The 24,001-nt window shown below is 39.9% G+C and overlaps 1 protein-coding gene across 1 annotated transcript; it reads right to left on the reverse strand.

Annotated features, from left to right (window-relative positions):
• Positions 1 to 4,440: 4,440 nt before the first annotated feature.
• On the reverse strand, positions 4,441 to 4,850 carry LOC310764022 (general transcription factor IIH subunit 5-like). Its single transcript, XM_083617102.1, has one exon. The coding sequence runs from the start codon at positions 4,684 to 4,686 to the stop codon at positions 4,489 to 4,491; it is 198 nt and encodes a 65-aa protein (XP_083473228.1). The 5' UTR covers positions 4,687 to 4,850; the 3' UTR covers positions 4,441 to 4,488.
• Between the last annotated feature and the right edge of the window lie 19,151 nt (positions 4,851 to 24,001).

Here is a 24,001-nt window from a genome sequence, read left to right on the forward strand (position 1 = left end):
TCATAAACTGCATCACAGACCACTCATCATCTCAGGTGCATCAAGAGATCTTTGCTGATTCACACAGGACAGGCTAATGCTACAAGTGCATATACTCAAGAAAAAGTATCACAGGACTTAAGCAGTAACATAGAAAGCCCTAGAACATAGTAGTTTGGCAGTGACACAGTGCCTGAAATCTTTGTGATAACAAAGAATAAATTATATCCAATCTAGAAAAAAATAGCTAGTAAAGAAGTAGTCTTACTTCCACAAAAGCCAGCTGATCATCATTTGATTACATCTTGTGATAACATTTAAAAGTTCTTAATGTTGTCTTTGTGAAGAACAGTTTGAAGGGTGTTTTTAAACCCAAGCTGAATAATCTGGGAGTAGGGGAATAGCAGACTTATCACAACATGTATTACAAGAACATATGGTTTTTTCCCAGGCAAATAATAGTACTATTTGCAGGAAGATGTGACTAAGAGAATGAGCAGGCTGCCAAGATCTTCAAGCATTGGAGCTGTTATGGCAAGCCACACATTTGTTTACTGATAAGGACAAAAAACCAGTTCAGAAGTTGCATAATATTACTTGATAATTAAGTAGGCTTATGTAGCCAGGGCTCATTACATGATCTTGCCATACTTTCTCAGTTCCTCACAAAGCAGAATGAAATAGGTGGGGGAAAAGCACTGAAGCAGGTAGGGCAGTCATAAGGTTTTCAACAAATAATATATGCGTGCATTTGCCACAGTAAATAAAGCTACAGTTTTAAGCTCCGGACCCTGTGCAATATTTCCCCACCACTATAAGTTAAATATGGTTGTGTAAAATATATTTTCTTGCTAATTTTTATGTTTCCATTCTTCACAAAAATATTCTACTTGCTCATGTCTCTGTATCCAACATTGACTGTATTCAACACTGAAGCTCTGCTTGTGCATCAGGACTTCCATGTGCATAGCAGATCTGCTGCTGTTGCTCTTGTTCCAGCTACACCCACATGCTCATGCATCTTAAAAAAATCACCTTCAGACAGTTGTGGGGGCCCCTCCAGAGCAAAGTTTGGGGGGCACTCAGTGGAAGGAAAGGAAACAAAAATTCTGTTGCATCAGTGGAACTTCACACCCTGAGTGTTTCCTTTGGGAATTGTCACACCATATCATTGAGAGGAGATACAAACAATGTTTATTGACAAGTGGAAAACACAACTGATTAGACATCTGGGTGTCTCTTCTGAATGAGATAAATTGGGAGGGATGCATTATAATCCCATGATTAATAACATTCAGGAAGGTCTAGAAACACAGAAGAAAGGAAGATATATTGGTTTGCAAAGATTTATTGAATGAAAATGCATATAATCTCCAGACCTCTGTTTTTATTCCACATTTTTGAATGATAATGCAGGAATGTAAGGTGAGAAAATGGCAAAAGGTTATGGATTTTTGTAAAATGGAAAATGATTCAAGGGGAGAAAAACAATTTTAAAATAAGCAGAGTCAATTAGTTTTTCTGCAACTTAATAGTTATATTACTATGCAGCTCAATTATTAGACTTACTAGAGTGCATCAGACAAGATAATTAACACCACTATTATCTTTTGAACAGCAGACTATTAAAATGCCCCTGAACTATTTACCCTGGGCAAGAGAAAAAGAGCTGAAAATATAATTGTACAGTAATGTTATAGTAAAAGTAAATCTGCATGTTTGGAATAAATCAAATCTCCTGCCTGGCAGCAGGATAGTGTAGTATAAAGGAGCGGATAGCAGTTTATGAACCTCTAAGGCACAGCCCTAATTGGAATAAATTGGAAGAGAAGCTAAAATATATCCATGGGAATCTTATAAGTTGGAGGAGATGGGAAGTACATTTGTTGATCACTGGGAGCTGTATAACTTGAGAAGACTACAGCATTAATCAAAACTAATTTAATTTACTTTTGGAAAATTAATAGAAATAAAAAATGAACAGAGATTATCCATTTTACGTACTGAACTGAAAGAACACTACAGAAATCAAACAAGCAAATACTGAGAAGAGGAACAGTCTTTAAAATAGAGAGCAGCAGAGTCGGTAGGGATAAGTTATAGAAAAATATTTAAAATTAATCATGGAATTTTCTTTTCAGTAAGATTATTACTGTTGAATGTAATGCAGACTCTCAAGAAAAATCTTCCAAGAAGTATGTGGAAATATATTTGGAAAGCAGGTGTCACCAGTGCATTATTAATCTGAGTGAGAACTGCTTTAAAGGTGCTTGCTTATTGATACTATGAGCATTGAGGAAAATCCTAGTGTTGCAATGCTGCAGTAGTCATTTGTACTGGTAACATATTTTTTAAAAGATGCGAGATGACTTATATAGAAATAAAAGTAGAATTAGTTAATGTTAAAGAGCTTGGATTTGAACAGAAAGTAGAACTAATATGTATTGTAATTTATTGGCAGCTGTTATTATTTTGGTTGCACAACTTTCTGAGGGTGGAGGGGGAGCAGAAAGCCAGACAGTCAAGAAAGTCAATGGAAAATATAACTTGGGTGATGATTAGCAGTGTGAAAGTAACATGCATGTTACATTACAGAAGATAAGAAATAAAGTAAACTGAGATCATGCAGGGGATGGTTTGCAGTTTACTTTGCTTATTCAGATAGGAACAATGGAAGTGGAACATTTGAACAGATATGCTGCAGCAATAAATAACTATGAAGAACAGATCAGAACTATGATTGTAGAGAGTGGTATATTTATGCACATCTCATATTATCTGATTAGATTATGGGTTGTATTTGGTGCTAGTCTTACTCAAAGTAAACTCCTTTAAAACCAATGAAACCAAGTTATTGTTTGTTTATTATCCACACTTCACCCTAAGGTCCCATGGCATGTTATAGCATTAGAACACAATATTAAAACAAAACAACTTACAATCATAAAAAGTAGGTCCCGGAACCTTACACATTAATAGCAATAAAGAAATGGGCAGAGATTATCCATTTTAAGTATTGAACTAAGAGGAAAATCACAACAGTTATATACATTAATTTCAATGGTCTCTTCTGAGTAGGACTAGCATTGGATACAATCTGATGAGCCAAATTCAACTAAATAGTTGTGCTGGTGGGAACCAGCGCAATGATTCCCGCTAACACAATGGAGCATCCACACACTCTCCTCCACATACGTGCCTCCTGCCCACCCCCCAAAATCAGCTCTGGAAGGTCAGGAAAACCTACAAAGCAGCATATGGGGGAGGACAGGGGAAGATTGTTCCATCTGACAAGCAGAAATGCTTGCGCCGACGAAGCAATCAGAATAGCGTGATGTGGAATTTCTCCCTAGATGTATTTAACATAGGGCTGCCATGCGTCTTGAATTTCCCAGACATAGCCAGGATTCGGCCCCCAGAAACAGAGTCTGGGTGAAAATTGCTGAAATGTCCATGAAAATCCGGAAGTATGGCAACCCAGATTTTCACTTTTTGAAATACGGCAGCCCTAATTTAATATACAGTGGTACCTCGGGTTACATACGCTTCAGGTTACATACACTTCAGGTTACAGACTCCGCTAACCCAGAAATAGTATCTTGGGTTAAGAACTTTGCTTCAGGATGAGAACAGAAATCGTGCTCCGGTGGCGCGGCGGCAGCGGGAGGCCCCATTAGCTAAAGTGGTGCTTCAGGTTAAGAACAGTTTCAGGTTAAGAACGGACCTCCAGAACAAATTAAGTACTTAACCAAAGGTACCACTGTGTATATGTATTTTCTTTTGTAATTTTATGGTATAAAATAAAAAAGGATTAAACAAATTTATAGAAGATAAGGCTATCAATGACTTCTAGCCACAATGCTATGTTCTACCTCTACTGCTGGAGGCAGAAGGCCTCTAAATACCAGCTGCTTGGAATTGCAAGAAGGGAGAGCACTGTTGAACTCAGGTGCTGCTTGCTATGACAGTAGGATGTTGGACAAGATGGGCTATTGAATTTTATTACATCATGGTTTAAAATTTTCGTAAGCTGCCCACTGGCACTACATGAGTGGGAGAGAAATCACTAAACAAATACAGTGGTACCTCGGGTTACAGATGCTTCAGGTTATAGACGCTTCAGGTTACAGACTCCGCTAACTCAGAAATAGTACCTCAGGTTAAGAACTTTACTTCAAGATGAGAACAGAAATCACACAGCGGTGGGAGCCCCCATAACTAAAGTGGTACCTCAGATTAAGAACAGTTTCAGATTAAGAACGGACCTCCAGAACAAATTAAGTTCTTAACCTGAGGTACCACTGTAAAATAAAATAAAAATACTGTACCTTTTGATAACTCCTGTTTTTCCTGGGTTAACTGCATCCTAGTGAGCCACCATAGATAGCTGCTAGATTTTGTTTGTCTTGATGGATCAGAAGTTTATGAAAGGCAGATTCAAAATACTTGATTTTCTTTTTTTAGACATTATTGATTGCAGTTTGACACAGACAATTTCAGTCTCATTTTCTATTTTTGTGTAATAGGGAAAGAGGTCTGGTCCATTAACTCTCCCATTCTCTCCTGCAGGAAGGAAACCATCTCAGCTAACACAAAGTCTTGTATGCTGAACTTCTCCCTTAGGGTATTTGACTCATCTAAGTACAGCAGAAACTGCTTCATGGCTGGGTCACATTCTATAAGTATTCCTTTCAAAACACTCACCATCTTCCCAACAGATTTTCTGATTTGTTTTATATGACCAGCAACATTGCCTTTTGATATTTCTATGAGATGAACACTGATGCTGGATAACACTGGCTGTTAAAGGTCTTGGGGCACTTCTGTAACAGCAGGATGGGTTCTCTCCACACTGATTAACCAACTAGAATTTACCACTGCAATTCTCCTTGCTTAATGCTTCTTGAAATGCCTGCTGAAAGATCCATTCAGCATATGAGTTCTTCCTTCACAAGCTGCCATTAACTGCTGTTGACTGACATGGGAGTGTCAAGCAGCAGCTGTGTTCCACCCCAAATTAGGTGATATTACTGTACGGGTAGATATTTTATATTATAATAAGCTTTTGTCAGTCCAATCTGGCAGGTGGTATATACTGTACACTTCAATTAGCTGACATTCTTTAAAAAATTGCATTCCTATGGAAGATGCTAAAGGAGTATACATCTTTTAACCAAAAATAATCCTGTACAGTGGTACCTCGGGTTAAGTACTAAATTCGTTCCGGAGGTCCGTTCTTAACCTGAAACTGTTCTTAACCTGAAGCACCACTTTAGCTAATGGGGCCTCCTGCTGCCGCTGCGCCGTCGGAGCACGATTTCTGTTCTCATCCTGAAGCAAAGTTCTTAACCCGAGGTAATATTTCTGGGTTAGGGGAGTCTGTAACCTGAAGCGTATGTAACCTGAAGCATATGTAACCCAAGGTACCACTGTAATAATGTTTGCTGATCACATGGCAGATTCAACAAACAAACACATACATACATACTAACAGCTTTTATTAAAAGAAGTTATAAACTTCTAGAAATAGAAAAACTGAGGTAGTCTCATTTGTCTTTACAATGTCTGTGCTTTTTTACTGGCTCAGACACTTACCGGTAAACACACACAACTTTCCTTGTTTCACATACAGTTTCTAGAGATATTGAGCACATGCAGTACAGGAGAACATAGTTTTCTAGGTTCTAGATTATGTATGATCAAGAACCACATTTCCTATTATTCAAATTTCTCTGGACTTGGAATGATTTGGTCCCTAATGATAAATTAAGCTACTCTTGGGTTCTTTTTTGGCTGCCTTGTACTCAAAGAACTGAGCATGAGTGTTCTACACATTAGAGTGTAATCTGAGGGCTACACACAAAAAATCTAAGACTAAGATTTCCTGCATTAATAGGGTGGGGGTAGCTCACCTCTGAATTGGGTACTCCTTCCTTTCAAACAGGCAATAAATGTTTTCTTAGAACTGGGTCCCACAACTGCAGAATCCCAAGCACAAGAACCGGCACTGTAAATATAAAATTATAAATACATAAAATGGCAATATTGGTATTATTATCTTCCATTTTTCTTCTTCGAAAAAGCAAACGGGACTAAGCAAGAATTAATAAAAATTGCTGTATTGACTTTACAGGAGCCAGAATCTAGTACTAAAAGGGTATTGGAACTGATTCAAGAATTCGGACAGGTAGCAGGTTTTAAGTTGAACAAGATTAAAACTAAGGTTTTAGAGAAAAACTTAACTGTGAATGAGAGAGAGAAGTTTCAGGAGGAGACAGGACTAACATTGGTTAAGAAAGTGAAATATTTAGGGGTTAACATGACTGCCAAAAATGTGAATTTATTTAAGGATAATTATGAAAAATGTTGGATTGAAGTGAAAAAGGATTTAGAAATATGGACAAATTTGAAGTTATCATTGTTAGGCCGAATTGCTGTGATAAAAATGAACGTGTTGCCAAGGTTGTTGTTTTTGTTTCAAACATTGCAAATTTTGGATAAGATGGACTGTTTCAAGAAGTGGCAGAAAGATATTTCCAGATTTGTTTGGCAGGGCAAGAAGCCTCGAATAAAATTTAAGATATTAACTGATGCCAAAGAAAGAGGTGGACTTGCCCTGCCAGACCTTAAACTTTATTATGAATCAGCTGCTTTTGGCTGGCTGAGAGAATGGCTGCTTCTTGAAAACACTGACGTGTTGGATCTAGAAGGCTTCAATAATGCATTTGGCTGGCATGCATATTTGTGGTATGATAAGGTAAAAGTACATAAAGCGTTTAAAAATCATATTGTTAGAAAAGCATTGTTTAATGTTTGGATAAGATATAAGGATTTGTTAGAAAAGAAAACCCCAAGATGGTTGTCACCAATGGAAGCGAAGGCACAGAAAAAACTCAATATGGAGGCCAAATGGCCGAAATATTGGGAAATTCTGGAGCAAGATGGAGACAGAATAAAATTGCAGAGCTTTGAAAAATTGAAAAACAAAGTGCGAGATTGGCTCCATTATTACCAAATAATGGAGGCATTTAATTTGGACAAAAAAGTTGGTTTCCAGGTGGAAAAATCAAAATTGGAAACAGAATTGTTAGATTCCAAAATCAAGAATTTGTCACGAATGTATAACTTGCTGTTGAAATGGAACACTCAGGATGAAATGGTGAAATCAGCTATGATTAAATGGGCACAAGACGTTGGACATAACATAATGATGGCTGACTGGGAACAGTTATGGACCACAGGTATGAAATTCACGGCATGTAATGCCCTAAGAGAAAACTTAATGAAAATGATTTATAGGTGGTACATGACACCAGTCAAGCTTGCAAAAATTTACTATTTGCCCGACAATAAATGTTGGAAATGTAATGAGACTGAAGGTACATTCTTTCACCTTTGGTGGACATGCCCAAGGATTAAGACATTCTGGGAGATGATTTATAATGAAATGAAAAAGGTATTCAAATATACCTTCCTGAAGAAACCAGAGGCCTTTCTCCTGGGCATGGTTGGCCAATTGGTGCCAAAGAAGGATAGAACTTTTTTTATGTATGCAACAACAGCAGCAAGAATACTCATCGCAAAGTATTGGAAGACACAAGATTTACCCACCCGGGAAGAATGGCAGATGAAGTTGATGGACTATATGGAACTGGCGGAAATGACTGGCAGAATCCGAGACCAGGGAGAAGAGTCGGTGGAAGAAGACTGGAAAAAGTTTAAAGACTATTTACAGAAAAATTGTAAAATTAATTAATGTTAGAAAAATGTTGGAATGAAGTTATATGGCTTTAGTAGAAATGTTATAAGGAATTAAGTATAAATAGATTAATAGAGTATTAAAGGGAAAAATAAGGTTAGAATATGTTAAGATAATTATAAGATAGAAAACAGAGGAAGATGGAAAGGAATTGCTGAAACAATTAATAGAAGTGGAATACAAAAAGGGAGGTGTGAGGAGGTCGTTGAAATAAGTGAATGAAATATAAGATATTGAAATTGTTTGATGTGTTTTAAACTGTTTTTGTTTTGTTTTGTTAGTTTAACGTGTTAGTGTTATGTAGTGTCTTTGTATTGTATTGTATTTGTATTGTATTGTATTGTTTATTTTTTTGTAGTGTTTAAATTGTTGGAAAAGTAATAAATATTATTATTATTTTTTAAAGCAAGAATTAATAAAAATGAAAACCCATGTTGCTCCCATCTAACTAGAAATGGAAAATAGGCACTACTCTATGAAACTTGTGGCAGATTAGAGCTAGAACAGAGCTAGCATGAGAGTTTTTAAATGTCTGGAAAAGATTAATCCATGCATTACAGTGATACCTTGGGTTAAGAACCTAATTCGTTCTGGAGGTCCGTTCTTAACCTGAAACTGTTCTTAACCTGAGCTGCTACTTTAGCTAGTGGGGCCTCCTGCTGCTGCAGCGCCACTGCAACACAATTTCTGTTCTCATCCTGAAGCAAAGTTATTAACCCGAGGTACTATTTCTGGGTTAATGGGGTCTGTAACCTGAAGCGTCTGTAACCTGAAGCATCTGTAACCCGAGGTACCACTGTACTTTCTATGGGAAAGCACACCTTGGTTTTGGAATGCTTTGGTTTTGGAACAGACTTCCAGAACGGATTAAGTTTGAGAACCCAGGTACCACTGTATACAATTATATTAGCATCTGCAAATCTTTTGTGAGTATGTGTCCTCTTTTGGGGTGCTGCGTTCCCTCTCCCTCTCTTTCTGGCAATGTGCAATTGGCCAACCTAGTCTGAGTTGCCACAGGCAAAGAAGAGAATGTACAAAATGGCATGAGTGACAGCAGTGCTGGCCTCCAGCATAAGGTTTGGCATGTACTTTAATAGGGCACTGATCTTACCCTAGCCTTACAAATAGCAACCTAATTCATCTGAAAAGAAGGAAAAGCAATAGAGGCAGTTAAGAATTTTTTATTTTTTTTTAAAGGCTCTTAGTCTTATTAAACTAATTGCAACATGAATGCAGAGGAGGACATGAAGCTGTGCACCCCCTCTGCTGGCCTTCTCTTGATATGCACATTAGCAACTTTAAAAAAAAGAAATAAATAAAGGATGCACAAAGATGCAAAGGCGAACAAAGGCTCTTTTTCAGAGTGCATGATGAGCAACGAATCAGGATGTGGTAATGAGACATCCTATTAAACTCAGATGGAACTTTGTCTTTTGAAAATAAAAGAGTACAATACTGGCATATAAATGTGGTTTTTCTCAAAGACAAAAGGTGGGTGGTGTAAGTACGAGTACAAAATGAAAGAGCCATTCATCTGTGACCCACAACAGTCTACCTACGATCAAGTAATTGAGTATCTCCACTCCATTTATGTCTTAATGGGGGTGGGGAAGGTACGTCACAACCATCTGTTTAGGGCCATTGTGTGAAGATGCATTACAGGAGAAGATTGCACAAGGCAGCAAAGTTTACTGCCAAGACAATATGGGATTATTTGAGAATATGTCAATGCTCTAACGCGAAAAAGGATCTGCTCCAAAAACCAGCCAGAGATCAGCAGAGAGGAAGCGTGGATATGTCTCAGACTATGAAATATCAGGCCACCCAGCATTTGAAACTCGAAATACTGTCCCAAGTGAATGTGATTTCTACACGCAGTCTTCTTTAGGCAGGCAAATTCATGTTAAAAGTAAACTCACAAGGTTCTATCCAGCTATGTCATACTCAGAGTGGACCCAGTGGAAATCAGTGAACTTAAGTGAGTCAAGTGAGAGAGAGGACCCCAAAACCCCACTTTTTTTTAGGGCAAGATCTTGGCCTGAAATCACACGAGAGCAAGGAGCCCAAAATGGCCGCCATGCTCTTGTGGGGGAAAACAGGATGTCCCAGTTGACAGGTATGAAAATTATCCATATCTCAACCCTCCTTTGAAACTGGAAGATGTTAATCGTCCACTAGAGGATCATTCATGAGTGGATAAAAAGAGCACCCTGCAGAAAGGAAGGACAGAGCACTGATGTAGCCTCTCTCCTGAGATTATTTATTACATTTGTATCCCATCTTTCCTCCTAGGATCACAAGGCATACACTCCCCATGTTTAGTCTCACAAACTCAATAAAGAAGCATATTAAACAAGCAAGCAAGCAGGTATTTGAAAGCATTCAAATATGACTACTAGAACATAGAAAAACATTTTGAGAGTATACAAGCCCTGACTAATGTCTTCCTGATAAATTCCAGCCTCCCTGAGCCACTTCAGGTTGCCAGGGGCCTGCCATGCTGTGACTAAGGTAATTAGGCACCCAATACTAAAAAACAAAACAAAACCCCAACCCCAATGTTGTAAAGGCTTTTTGCAGCACAATATTCCCAGAGTTGTCTTCACAGTCCAGAAGATGCTTCTGCTTTTCACACACTAAAGCAAGCTTCCTCAACCTCGGCCCTCCAGATGTTTTGAGACTACAATTCCCATCATCCCTGACCACTGGTCCTGCTAGCTAGGGGTCATGGGAGTTGTAGGCCAATAACATCTGGAGGGCCAAGGTTGAGGAAGCCTGCACTAAAGCATCATTATCTCGTTTATTGCATTTTACCATGGAAGGAAATGAATTAAAAATAAAATGATAATAGAAGAGGGAGGAATAAGGACTGTGCCTTAGCCCTCTACAAGTGAAAAAAGAGGTATAGTGCTCTACTCAGCTATGTGCAGGGGTAAATAGTATAGTGTGCTACTGAGGCTGTGAGGAGCCCAAGGAAAATCATATTGGGTGGAGTGGTTATATATTTATACCCAAATGGTTTAACTGCAGCAGAGCGAATGTGGAGGGCCAATCATATCGCCAGCCCTGAATGAAGTTGTGACAAAGGTGAAACAGTTCACTAGTAGAGCATGTGCCTTGCATGCAAATGGTTCTTAGTTCAATCCTTACCATCTCCAGGTAGGTCTAGGAGAGACACTCATAACTAAAACACACACAGAGAGATCTCATATAGCTACAGTCAGTCAGTGTAGAAATACTGATCTAAAACGACCACTGATCTGATTTGATGAAAGGCAGCTTCCTATGTTCTATCCAGCAGACAGTGGGCGAGTGATTACATTCATGCTGGACCTTATCTGCAATGAGATTAGCCACATGCCCCCAACTCCTAGTTGCCAGGTTCCCTCTGTGTTTCTGAATTTCCCCAGAATTGGCCCTGTTAGATAATCTGTTGGGGCTGCTCCATTGGCTCCAGAGACTCGGCCACCCAGAACTCCAGAAGGAGAGAGGAGGGCCCACTAACACAAAAAAGAAATCCTTCTTTAATTAGTGCAGCCTGGGCTGTTGCTTCTAGCAAGTCCTGCCAATATGGCTGCCAACCAACCAGAAAAAAACAACAACAATTGGACTGGCTAGATTCTTTTGCTTCTAGTCAGCTGGCAGAAAAGCAAAGGGTGGCTGTTTCCTCCCCTGTTTTGCCCCACTCTTCCTTATCCTTTCATCTTTATTCTTAAAGCTCCATACCTAGTAGAATAAATCTGGAATACACACACTCACCTGGGAGAGTAATGTATAGTGAACTCTATTGGACTTATTTCAGGTTAGATATGCACAGGTTTACACTGTAAGATTTTGTGCTGGCCACTGCCTCTGAATCCACTAGAAGCCACTCTTTATTTTATTGTAGAATAGCAACGGGGAATCTGCGGCCCTGCAGATGTAGGACTCCCAGCTCCTGCCAGTCACAGCCAGCATAGCCAATGGTCAGGGATGTATCTCTGGATACAAGGTGGCATTCAAATGCTTTTAATCAACGCCTTGGGTGCAACTTGAGCCTGCCAAAACCTGCTCAGGCTACATTCCAGGATCTCTTCTTGGGCCAGCTATTGATCTGTTCCAGGATCTGTCCAGGTACCAGTGTTGTTGTTGTTGTTGTTTTAATCAAAGCAAAATACAAGCATTGGCCATCCTACTTGCCAAGTAGGAAGAGAAATCAGGATCAAACTGTGTTTGGAATTATGGGAAGAAGGAGGAAAAACCCTCCTTTCTTTTTTAACCTTGGTGCAATCTAGGTCACCTCCAGACTTTCAGTATTCTGTGGGATGGATTCAAGCACATGCCAGAAATTTTGGCTTGCCCAATTAAAGTGGATTAAAGCTCTCTCTTGCCCTGATGTAATAAATCCACTTAAAAACAACACCAAGTGGCTTTTTGAAATTGGGATAGTGTTAGGGAAATGGACTGAAAAGTATGGAATGGATAATTGATCAATGGGAAGGTCTATATCGTATTTTTTGCTCTATAAGACTCACTTTTTCCCTCCTAAAAAATAAGGGGAAATGTGTGTACGTCTTATGGAGCGAATGCAGGTAACTGTGTAAGCAAATCAGGATGCATTCAGAATGACTATTCTGAACAAATGCTCAATAAAGACCAGACACTTGAGATGTGCCTTTTTAGGCCCCATCCTGGGGTTTTTTATGACTGTGTTCTTTCTTATTTTGAGTTTTTAAAATTTTATAAATATTGTTTATTAGATTGTTGTAACCTGCCCCGGGACCTTAAGGTGAAGGGTGGGTAAACAAGAACCTTCCCTTCCATGACAAAGAGTATGTGAGGTAGAAGCTAAAAGTAAGGCAAGAAGCTAGGAAGGCAGAGGGCTGATTTCTCCTCAAATACAAAGCTGTGGCTATGGGAGAAGCAAGGCCCTCTCGGGGTGTTAAGGCTGTGAACCCCTCCACTGTAGGCCCAGGTTGTATATCTGCGTGAATAAACCATATATCATAAAGACACCACTGTCTCTGCTGTGGTGATTGAACCCTGAGTAAGTGCCTGGAACCCCTGGAATCTCACACCACTCAGAGATTTTATGATTACACAAATAAGCCATGACTCACAAGTTTCATGATGAGGATGGCAACTGAGGACATGTTAGGCTACATTGGGCACATCTGCTTGTTAAGAAACCATGGACAATATTCTCAGCCACATCCTTATGCTGTTCTCTGACCAAGGCATTAAACACTTCCAGTTTAACCAGGCAGGATGTAACAAGAGAGAGAGATTCATCAGCTATGATAGATTAAGATGGAATTAATTAGCTCTTTTTCAAAGTATATCTTCATCAATAGCAGTGCCACACATGTCAACCATGACTACATACGTGGGATGCAATGAGGGATGCCGAGAAGCTTATAGTTACTTTGCATTAAATCAGATGGCAGCTCTAAATGTGCCTTTACTTCATTCTCAGACCTGACACAGCCTCCTCTTTCTAGACTACCTCAGCACTTGTAGAGTGGGAAGGGACCAAAATGGAAGGGACATTAGTCCATCCCCCTGCAACGGACTGTGCTATACAAATTCTCAGTTATAGTATAGTTATGAAATTTTGGAATTAATGGTCCTATGTGGGAATAAGGGTCCTCTCTGGATATAAAGTGTATTCCTTCCCTTCAAAATGTGATAAACTGGTGCATGCTGCACCTGAGTGCCCTTCTGCTGAATGGGGTCCTGTATGTCTGCCCCAAAGCCCTGCCCTCATAGCACCACTGCTCCTCAGTGCCAGATATCCCTAGCCTCCGAGTAGTCTTCATGAATCTTCCTGCAACTGTGAGAAAGGAGAAAGAGGTTATAGGGGCACCTCCCTGACCTGCATGCCAGCTAGGGTCATGGTTTCCTGGGGCACATTTCCTCCCTCCCATAACCCTGCCTCCCTACTCATTTCCTTCATCTGTTAATCTGACCTCTTGGTGAGAAGCAAATAGCAGTAGGATTTTAGCCAGCTACTCACTCTTCTCTTTCAGGCACCTCTTGAATTTTGAAGCACGGGTAGAAGCAATATAGGAACCAGCACACCGGGTGAAGATAGGATATGATCCCATGATGCGACAGCACTACTGTTGTTGTTTTTTCACAATACAAAAAAGAGGAGGGACCACAAGAACTAGAGAAAACAGTGAAAACCATTCTGAAGTGGGGAGCATGATTCTGAAATCTCTTTTGCTGAGCATGTGCAAGTAAGAGGTCTGGCGATTCTGCATCCTTGTACTTCAAGCTGTGGCAGGATGGGATTACATTTTGTGCACAGTCTTTAATAATTATCCAACATTAAATCTCATTTGAGTCGATTTCCAGTGCTACAAGGGCGCTTTAGGCACTTTGTGCTTTTAGTAGGAGTTGTTTCTATTTAGCATTAATCATTTGCTGGTATCCATTATTTTCTATCTTTGCAAAAGTGGAAATGAGTTCCACATGGATGTTCATTGCGGAACTGGTGCTGTGCATTCACCCAAGTTTTTCATTCTGTTCATCAGATGTCACCATTATCAAAATAACAGCCACCACCTTTCACTTCAACTACTAGAAAACCACAGTTTCTATCACTGTGGCTAGGGTGTAAATTCAGGTTTAGCTATTACTTTTAAAAAATCTTTCTGAACATTATGAGGATTTAAAAAACAAACAAACAACCTCATGCAATTCTATTTTTTTGGTTTTAAAATTATTGTAAATCCTCTTGGAGCCTTTAGGATAGGGTGGAGAAAGAACTAATAATAATAATAATAAGAGAGAGAGAGAGAGACTTGCAACATCCTGTATATTGTTATGGTTAAAATATGCAATGGATTTCACAATTTATTCTTAAAAACAATGGTAATAAATTCCTCAGCCCTGGCAAAACATTGTTTCTTAACACAGATGGTCTCAGTTACGGTCACATGAAAAGCAGAAAGGATAAGCTCAGTTGTATTTGTTTATGTCTGGGGTGGGGTTCTGTGGCCCTGAATTCAAATCTTGCATTGGCAGCTAAACAAAACATTACCCTTTAAAGAACATTTTGATCTGCTCTGTGGAACCAGATTTAATATCCATGATGCTTTATGGAGCTACTTTGTCCTGGAATATGAAAACATTATACAGAACGAGGGATGTCTGACAATATTATTCAGCACTATTTAGGATTACCCCTTGGGCCTAGCCTCACTCCCCCAATTTATAATAATCATTTAAAAGTGATGCACATTTTCTAGGGATGGATAAAAGCTGTGGCAAATAACCTTGTATGATTTATGCAGAGAAATTGAACTGTGTGCACCACAGTAGGATTATTCCCTTACCTTATCACAGTACTGATAATAGCTGTTAATATATGATAGCCTGTGGAAAGCCACGGGAATGTAGTCATGGAAGAGAAATGTGAGGTGATGCAACTGCAGGACACTTTTTCAGAGTGGAAGTGATGTGATCATTTGCCAGAGCACTTGAGCTGAGCATGACATGCATGGGTATGGGGCACCCCACTTTATCCTCATAATAAGAGCTCTGTGAGGTAGACTAGTCTCAAAGACTGGACCAAGTTCAGCCAGTGAACTTCATGGCCAGCCAGGTCTTCCCAGCCAAAGTCCAACATGCAAAGTCCTTTTTTGCCAGTTTACCATTTTATGACTGCCAGCTGACCAGAATAAATTGGATATTACGCTAAATCAAAACATCTGAAGGGCACCAGATTGGAGAAGGTTGGACCACAAATTCCTTTGGCAAACCAGCAGGGATGTTGGAATTGTAGCCCAGAACATGAGATTGGGGATGACCATGCTATATAATTGCACAAATGTGCAATTTCTATATTCATCTCCTACCCCCTCACATACACACACAAACACATGATCAATGCAGCCATTTGCATTTTTTGAAAGGCTATGAACTCTCCCTGGAGGTGTTCATCCTGAAGATGCTCCTGCACTTCAAAATCTACCACTGCACCTCTGGCTAAACTGGTTTACATGCTTTACTGCTGCAATGTCTGAAAGGGAGGTGTACATCAGCCAGTACTTGGACTCACTTCATGACAATTAAAGTGTCCACAGCACATTTGGAGCTGTGTGTCTCCCTTCCACAGGGCACATGTAGAGTCAAGTGGCTCTGTCTGGACTGAGAGGTGAGCCCAGATAAGCTTTCCTTTAAAAAAAGTTGAGTTCAACCTCACATTTCCTAAGGATGGCTGGTAGTGCCCCTTTCCATTTCCTGCTGCTGCTGGCCGAAGGCTTGAGCTGTTTATCCTGCAGCCATTGAGACTGCTGCAGACAGCCTTTCTTTTTCTTGTGAAAACTTAATCATTTAATAATAACCCTGGCAGAGTTCAGCAGAGCTCTTCCTTTGCCAGCAGCTCTCTCCTCTTCCACACTCGTTTCCACCCTGCTGTGACACTTCAGACAAAGCAGCTGGCCTTTATTACTTGTTGAATCAAATGTCTGTAAGAAGTGGCACAGAAATGTCTCATTTGCTGGCTTCTCTCTCTCTCTCTCTTTCTCCTCGCCCTATTTTCCTTTAATAGTAGTTCTTATATAAAAAGTCACTTTAGATCATTGTGATGAAAGGTGCTATTAAGTGAAAATGAATCTGAATGGAAAGTATAATGAATGCAAACCTCAACCACCACCCCCTCCAAAAAAACCTGGTCCTTTTTCACAGGAGCACATCAGCCAAGGAAGGAAGGAGTATCACTTCCAAGTCAGTCTGAAACCAGGAGCCCAGAGACACACAGTTTTTAAAGCAATGTGTCTGTTAAAACAAGACAGACAGATGCTAAGATGATAGCTGTGGAATTTAGCTGAAGGTTTCACCAGCAGCAAGAGAGTATGAGGTCCATTAGAAGTCAGTTATTGACTTATGACATGTACCTTGGTCAATGTGTGCCCTTTTTCATCACGCCTACCACGCAGTTAGGGTGGCCACTTATGTATCCCCATGAATCATTAAAAAAAGGCAGAAGAGGAAAACATTTGTATCAAATTTGCATATGCTGATTCATACGCAGCACTGCAAATTCAGAAATAATTACAATAAATTGAAATAAATAAATTCCACAGATCTGGTGACCTGCGTGCTGCCCAAGTGTTAACTGTTAGTGGCCAATTTAAAGACCTCTGCTCTCCACTCTTAATGGCTCTTCATCTTTAAACTGGAATTCGACTGGACAGCCCTTTAAATATAGCACTCCTCCAAATAAAGGCCTGTCCACTGTATGGTAGGATATGTGGTCAGCCTAAATGTCATATTTTGCCCTGTTCACACAATCAAATATAGGGGTAGGCATTCTGTAATATACGGATTAAACAAAGGTGAAGGCGTTTAATCATTCCGACAGACAGCCAAAACTTTCTGCTCCTACAAACAGATCTTCAGGGGAGAGACAGCATCTCTGCAATGTTGTTAAGCTTACAGAGCCCAATAATCCACATCCTCTGTTCTCACAAAGATCCCCAGACTACATCTGCTGGGAGGTGAGAAGATTCCCAAACACACATTATCTGAGCCACTGCTTATAATATTCTGCAACACTTTATCAAATATTCTGCAACACTTCTGTATCAAAAAGTCACTGTCTAACCATTAGTACCTACAGAAACTTATCACCTAAACTTTTCTAAACAAAAGGATTTGTCTGGAAACTTTGCCACAAGACAGGGAACATTTACTACACCATACAGGAGAAGGGAAAGGTGTTGAAAGCAAACAAACAGTCTGAGAGTGTTTCAAGTCAATTTAAGTCACATCAAATCAAGCCCAGTTTTCACTTTAGCGGCATGCATATTTTGAATGGGGAAGCCCACTCACTGCTTTCCCTCCAGACGCATCACCTTCAGGATGTGGGGAACTTGTTTCCTCTTGGTAGAAACTGGCTGTGCATAGCATTGACCGGTCAGAACTGATGGCAACAGCCCATTTCTTCCCTCAAGCATTTTGTTGTTGATTCTGCTTTTTAAAGGGGGATGGAGGTACATTCAACTGAGAGAAGCACTCTCAAACCAGTAGGTGAACCCCGAGGAAAGAAGAAACCTGTGACATGTCTATCTATTCCCCTCACAGGCAACGCAGCTCGAAGTTGGACTTACCTCTGGAAGGAAACTCTGTTGTCGAGATACTGAGGGGTCTTGTATTAGGCCTTGTTCACATACATTGGTTCTCTGAGGAGCGCAGACTTCTGGGTAAAGAGGTGAGCGCAGGAGAGAGCAGCTTTTCTCTCAGCAAGTTGCTCTCACTCTCATTAATAACACCTGTGTTACTTAGTCAGCACCAGGGCTTCTAGGCTAAAGAGGGCCAGTATGCTAATTACTTACACCTGGAGTCACTCTCAGCTCTGGAAAATTGCAGCCTAGGCATCTTTTGATTGGCTGGGAAGAGTCAGGCTAGTCACTAGGTGCAAGAGTGTAAGTTATCCATATGCCAGTGTGTGAGGCCTCACCTTTTGTCTTTACCTCCTTGACTGGCAACTGCGTTCCATTTTAATGGGGTCATGAATTCAGTGGCAATGTATTAGGCAATAGTAATAATAATAATTTATGATTTATACCCCACCCATCCGGCTGCATTGCCTCAGCCACTCTGGGCAGCTTCCAACAGAAATAATAATAATAATAATAATAATACATCAAACATTGATAGTAACAATCAGATTCTATATAAAAAGCCACAATAACTTTAAAATAAACAACTTACAGTGCTACCTCGGGTTAAGAGCTTAATTCGTTCCAGAGATCCGTTCTTAACCTGAAACTGTTCTTAACCTGAGGTACCACTATAGCTAATGGGGCCTCCCGCTGCCGCCGCACTGCCACCGCATGATTTCTGTTCTCATCCTGAAGCAAAGTTCTTAATCCGAGGTACTATTTCTGGGTTAGCAGAGTCTGTAACCTAAAGTGTCTGTAACCTGAGGTACTGCTGTACATCAAACAAATTAATATCCAAAATTCCACTAGAATCCAACAGTAAACGGCAAAATTAAACAATAGCAAATAATAGTTGAACAGTTTACAGTTATCAATTGCAATAAAGAATCACTAATCTATAATCAACAAAATAACAGCAAATCACAATGCACAAAATACAACAAAACGTTCAAAACCATGCAAAAGGATGCACAATTTATCAGGTTAGCTCCTCCTTCATATGTTTTCAAGCATTTTCCCTCTTTTCCCCCTTAGTGCCTTCACAGTCTGCTTCTATTCTGTTTATCTTGCCCTGAATCTAGTTTTGATGACTAGTGAGCCAGCTAAAGGTCAGAGCCCCCTTAGTGCCTGCTACATCGCCCTGCATGTGTGAACTTTCAAACACCCTCTGCATTCCTCAGCACTATCTGACCAAGGTACTTGGGTTTTCTTCAACAAACCTGCCATCATCATTAGTCACATCTTGTCAAGTTGTTATTAATCCTCACAGTATGCCTCTTCTCATCAGGTCATTATTACCATGTCAAAACAGAAACACTCTCATAAATGTAGAGTGGGGGTAGGAAGAGCAGAGTAGGAGGCTCTGCGTCTGTCAGATCTCGGAAGGGCTTTGCGGTAATCTTAAAAGAGGGTTACTCATATTGTTTCAATGAGCGCTGCCTCAAAATCTGTCCCCCAGTTTCTTGGAAGTTTTCTTCCTCTGTAAAAGAGCTTTCCATTTATCTGCCTCATTCTCGGGGCGTTTTAGAATATTGGTTGATATGCGGACTGGAACTTTCCTTATGGTTTTAAGCAGTGCTGTTTTAATGGCATTTTATTGTACATTTTATTTATGGGTGCTTATTTTAATGCTTTGATGAAACTGTTTTATTGTTTATTTTAATTATGTGGGGCCAATACTTTCATAACTGGTTTTTATACTTGTAAGCCTCTTAGAAGCCATTTTGGCAAGTAAGCAGTATATACAGTGGTACCTCTGGTTACGTACTTAATTCGTTCCAGAGGTCTGTTCTTAACCTGAAACTGTTCTTAACCTGAAGCACCACTTTAGCTAATGGGGCCTCCCGCTGCTGCCGCACGATTGCTGTTCTCATCCTGAAGCAAAGTTCTTAACCCGAGGTACTATTTCTGGGTTAGCGGAGTCTGTAACCTGAAGTGTATGTAACCTGAAGTGTATGTAACCCAAGGTACTACTGTACATGGATTGGTTCGTTGAGAAGTCCCTAGTATGTGAGTTTGTTTTTGACATACGCTGTGCAGGGTGCAATCCTGAGCTGAAATAGAGGGAAGTTTTAGCACTGGCTATAGTGGGGGGGGGGGGGTCAGGACTGCATTTAAAAGGGTGGGGAATGGAGCCACTAAGATTTAACACTAAATGCCTTTTTCTGTGAATAATGTTAACAAGACACATGTATTTCAATGTTATTGCAGTTCCCTGTTACAGCAGTACTGGGTCATTCCATATCAAGTGATCCAACTTTTTTACCTTATGTCATCCAATTGAGAGACGTCAAAACTAAAAACACCAATCTCTTCAGAACTTCATGGGCTTTAATATGCTATGTCACATGATGGACTTACTTTAAGTTACAAATTTTTAAGTATTTAAGTACAAGTAATTAAAAAAATTAATATGAGTTTAAAAATTCAAAAACTTTTTATTGATTATTTAACATTTCTAAGAGCTACTTGCAATATTTCATCTTGGGATCTCAATGGGATCACATTTTTAAAAAATTATTTTATACATACACGTCTGCCTTATTGGGTGCTATTTAGGATAAATGGGTCTTCTTGGAGTAAAATATAACAGAATAAACAAGATTTCAAACTATAATATCAGTTACTTCAGGCATTTCTTTAGAAAGTCATTGAATTAAAAAGTATCTGAAAAGCTAGCCAAGCTCTTTAAAAAAACATGTTCCAAAGCAGAGTGTAAATTGGATCACTTGATATTGACCTGACTCAAATGTACGTCATTCAGTGATTTCATAGAGTCCTGATCACTGTGGTACATTTGTAGCTATGGGTGGGGGGCTGGCCAGGATTTTTTGCCCCAGGTGAAGCCTCCCAGCCTATGTGTGTATGTACGCAAATGCACATGTGGGTGCCAGATTGGGTCTTTCACCTGGGTGAAATAAAGCCTGGTTTACCCTGGGTACCCTGTTTATTTCCCTTGCAACTTCCAGAGTGTTTCTCCTATTATGTATATGCTTTTAAAAATACTTTATTTAATAAAGACGTTAAATAACTTTTCAAATACCAAGTTTAGATACCATAATTCTTCACAGGATTCAACACTTAACAATATTCTTTAGATGTATTTATGTTTGTTTTTTTAAAAATTGAGACGGTCCTTCACTTGTAAATTCCATCATACTGAACAAAACATCCTTTCCCACAAAAAGATGCACTGTATTGTGTTAAAATGATTAAAAAAACCTTTTATAATTAAGAGCAGGAAAACGATGATAACTGGCTTCAAATCAAGCAATTACAAATGGCTTATTTCCTAAGCGGAATAAAAAAACCTGTTAATTTCACAGTGATATAGTGCCTTCTAGAGGACATTGAGCTGAAGAACACTACACTGCAATCCAGTTCTCACTGCAAAAGAAGATATAAGCCCATAAGTGATATCAGTGCATTTACACTGGTTTCCTTCATGAAGGGATTTCTTCATATTCTTTATCCATAAATAGTATTGCACCCAGCTACACACCAATTTTGGTTTTTTACATGATGACTGTATGGGGCTCTATTCTAAGGTATGGGTGTCTATTCTCCAAGTAATGGTGAAACTTAAAACCACCATTTCTTGTTAAGCATGAGAAGCAGAATCATGTATGCTTTAGTGTGCCGGGTTTAAGAGGCCAGGCTAAGCTGCCTGCTCCTATAACTTCACATAGGAGGGAGGTTGCTCTATGGGTCACAGAAATGTGGTGGTTCAGCTCATGGTCTCCATTTCCTTTAATGTAGTAGCAGCACTGTCAGAGCCAGCTGCTGCAAAGCAGTGAATTTGCGGGCATTTCCCCATTCAAATAGTACCTGCCAATATAGCACCCCTTCTCTTCACATACAAAACATTGCAGTCAAAACTCAACAGCGCACCAGTCAATATAACTGATCCAGTGTGAATTGCTTACGGTGTGATTCTGTGCAGATGTCTCTTTTTAGGAACAGGCTGTTAAAGTTACGGCATGAAACTTCATCAACTGGAGAGTATGAGAATGCTGAAATTGGCAAAATACCAGCATGCTTCACCACGTTTGTTCGTCCCCATGCTGAGGCCAGTCACAGTATCCAGGAGTGTCAGGTAAGCTCAACTGACTTACTCTTCTCACATTCACATTGCTGGGTTTCATTCGGCAGAGCTGCTACTTGCCTATAATCGGTTGGAGCACTTAAAAAAAAAACCACCACACGCACAAAGAATATGCTCTAAATGGTCCCAGATGTGCATGTGGAGCCCTGCTCAGCTTGACACTTTGTTCCTCCCACGTCCAAATCCTGGCTGTGTCCCCTCTTTAAGCCTCACGATCCCAGAACTCATAAAAAAGGCCTGCAGTAAAATAGTGCCTATAAAAATGCACAGAACGGAAAAGCCTGGTTCTGCTCACAGAGTTAATGATCATTTGCTTAAAGCCTATTTTTGATTAAGAACTCCCGATGTCTCTAGTACTTTGGATTGAGAAATCTGTGATAATACTATCTTTTAAATTTGGAACTATCAGCCCTGTACTTCAAGGTAATTATCGCAGCACAAGATGCACTCAATAAACAGGCCTTGCATCGGACAAAGCACTTTGATGACCAGAGGCCCTACCAAGCTGTTATTCTGAAAATATAATGTATTTATAGGGCTGTAGTTTCTAGTAATCCTGGCTGAGATCACAGCCCACCCAAATTAGGCACTGCACAAGCACATGGTGAGAGACAGACTGTGTTGTTGCCAAAGGATAGCTGCCCATAGGAAGGGAGCAGCACTGGAAAGCTTTCCACCACCCAAGTCACTGGCTGCGTACAGGAAAGACAAGGGTGGCCAGAACTGCCTGTGAATAACCTGACTTATTTCTCTCTCACTAGAAAGGAGATGAGGAAGAAGTGGTATATGCATATCCCTAGGAACCAGAGGTGAGAAGCGAAATTCAGTGGGCCCTCTAGTGATCAGTGAAGGATGCCTGTCACTCCCAAAGGCATGTTGCATCAGGCATGTTGTATCATAAAATAATAATAATAATAATATTCTTATTTATACTCCACCCATCTGGTTGGGTTTCCCCAGGCACTCTGGGCAGCTTACAGCACATATAAAAACAGTAAAAAGTCAGACATTAAAAGCTTCCCCATCTTGTGATGCATGTCATCCTCTCATACTTCTGTCTCCTTTCCAATGCTCATCAAATCACCCTGGGATCTCAGACACTAGCCTTAAGGCACAAGCCACCTGGACAAACCCGGTCAAAATGAATGGGAGTGGCTAAGAGCAGTCAAGTGCAAAAGCACACCGACTCAGGTTTTAAGGACAGAAAAAGTTGCCTTGGCTATCATATGGTGGATAAGTGGGAAAGGACACCAAGAGTCTGGTATCATGGCTGGCTGATGGGTGGCAAATGCAAAGGTTGATATATATTCTGTGTTTGGGGCTTGTGTGGCTGGTAAATGCTGTACCCAGATGTGTTATCCGGGCATCAGATTTTGAGGTGAAAGCAGAAAGAGGGCTGTGCCTCAGAGCACATGGGTTATATGAGGACAAGAAACAGAGACATGGAATAGTAAGAGAAATTATATTTTCTAACCAATAGTAGGGTTAGGAATAGCTAGTAAGTCATTATTAGATAGGGAAATATGTTGACAAGGGTACAGTGGAAGAAGCATGGATATCCTCAATTATGTTCTTGACCTGCTGAAGAAAAATAGTAGCAATGATGAAAATGTTTCTCACATATAGTGAGCTAATACTCCTTCATTTATGCTCACTAATATATATGTTGATTTTTATATGGATGATATTATAAAAATAATAAGGCTGGACCTATGGCTGACATGATTTTAGACTGCTTTACACCAAAGTTGACTTCAGGTCAGTAAAACCCAACAACTTGATACCAAATATAGGGATTTTGCTGGAGTCACAGGGGCTGGAAGGTATTGTTGGAAGTTTGCCACAAGTGACCAGGTGCTACATGTTTTATCACCTATGGAGCAAAAGATTGCAGAAGATGAAAACTGACTACGGTAATGTACTCAAAGTCGGAGGTTCCACGTTCCTCCAAACTTTTAAGTCTTTGGAACATCCCCCTAGTCAGCATACTACATTCTAACTAAG

This window comes from Podarcis filfolensis (assembly GCF_964270895.1).
Source record: "Podarcis filfolensis genome assembly, chromosome: 6".
Classification (NCBI taxonomy): Eukaryota; Metazoa; Chordata; class Lepidosauria; order Squamata; family Lacertidae; genus Podarcis; species Podarcis filfolensis.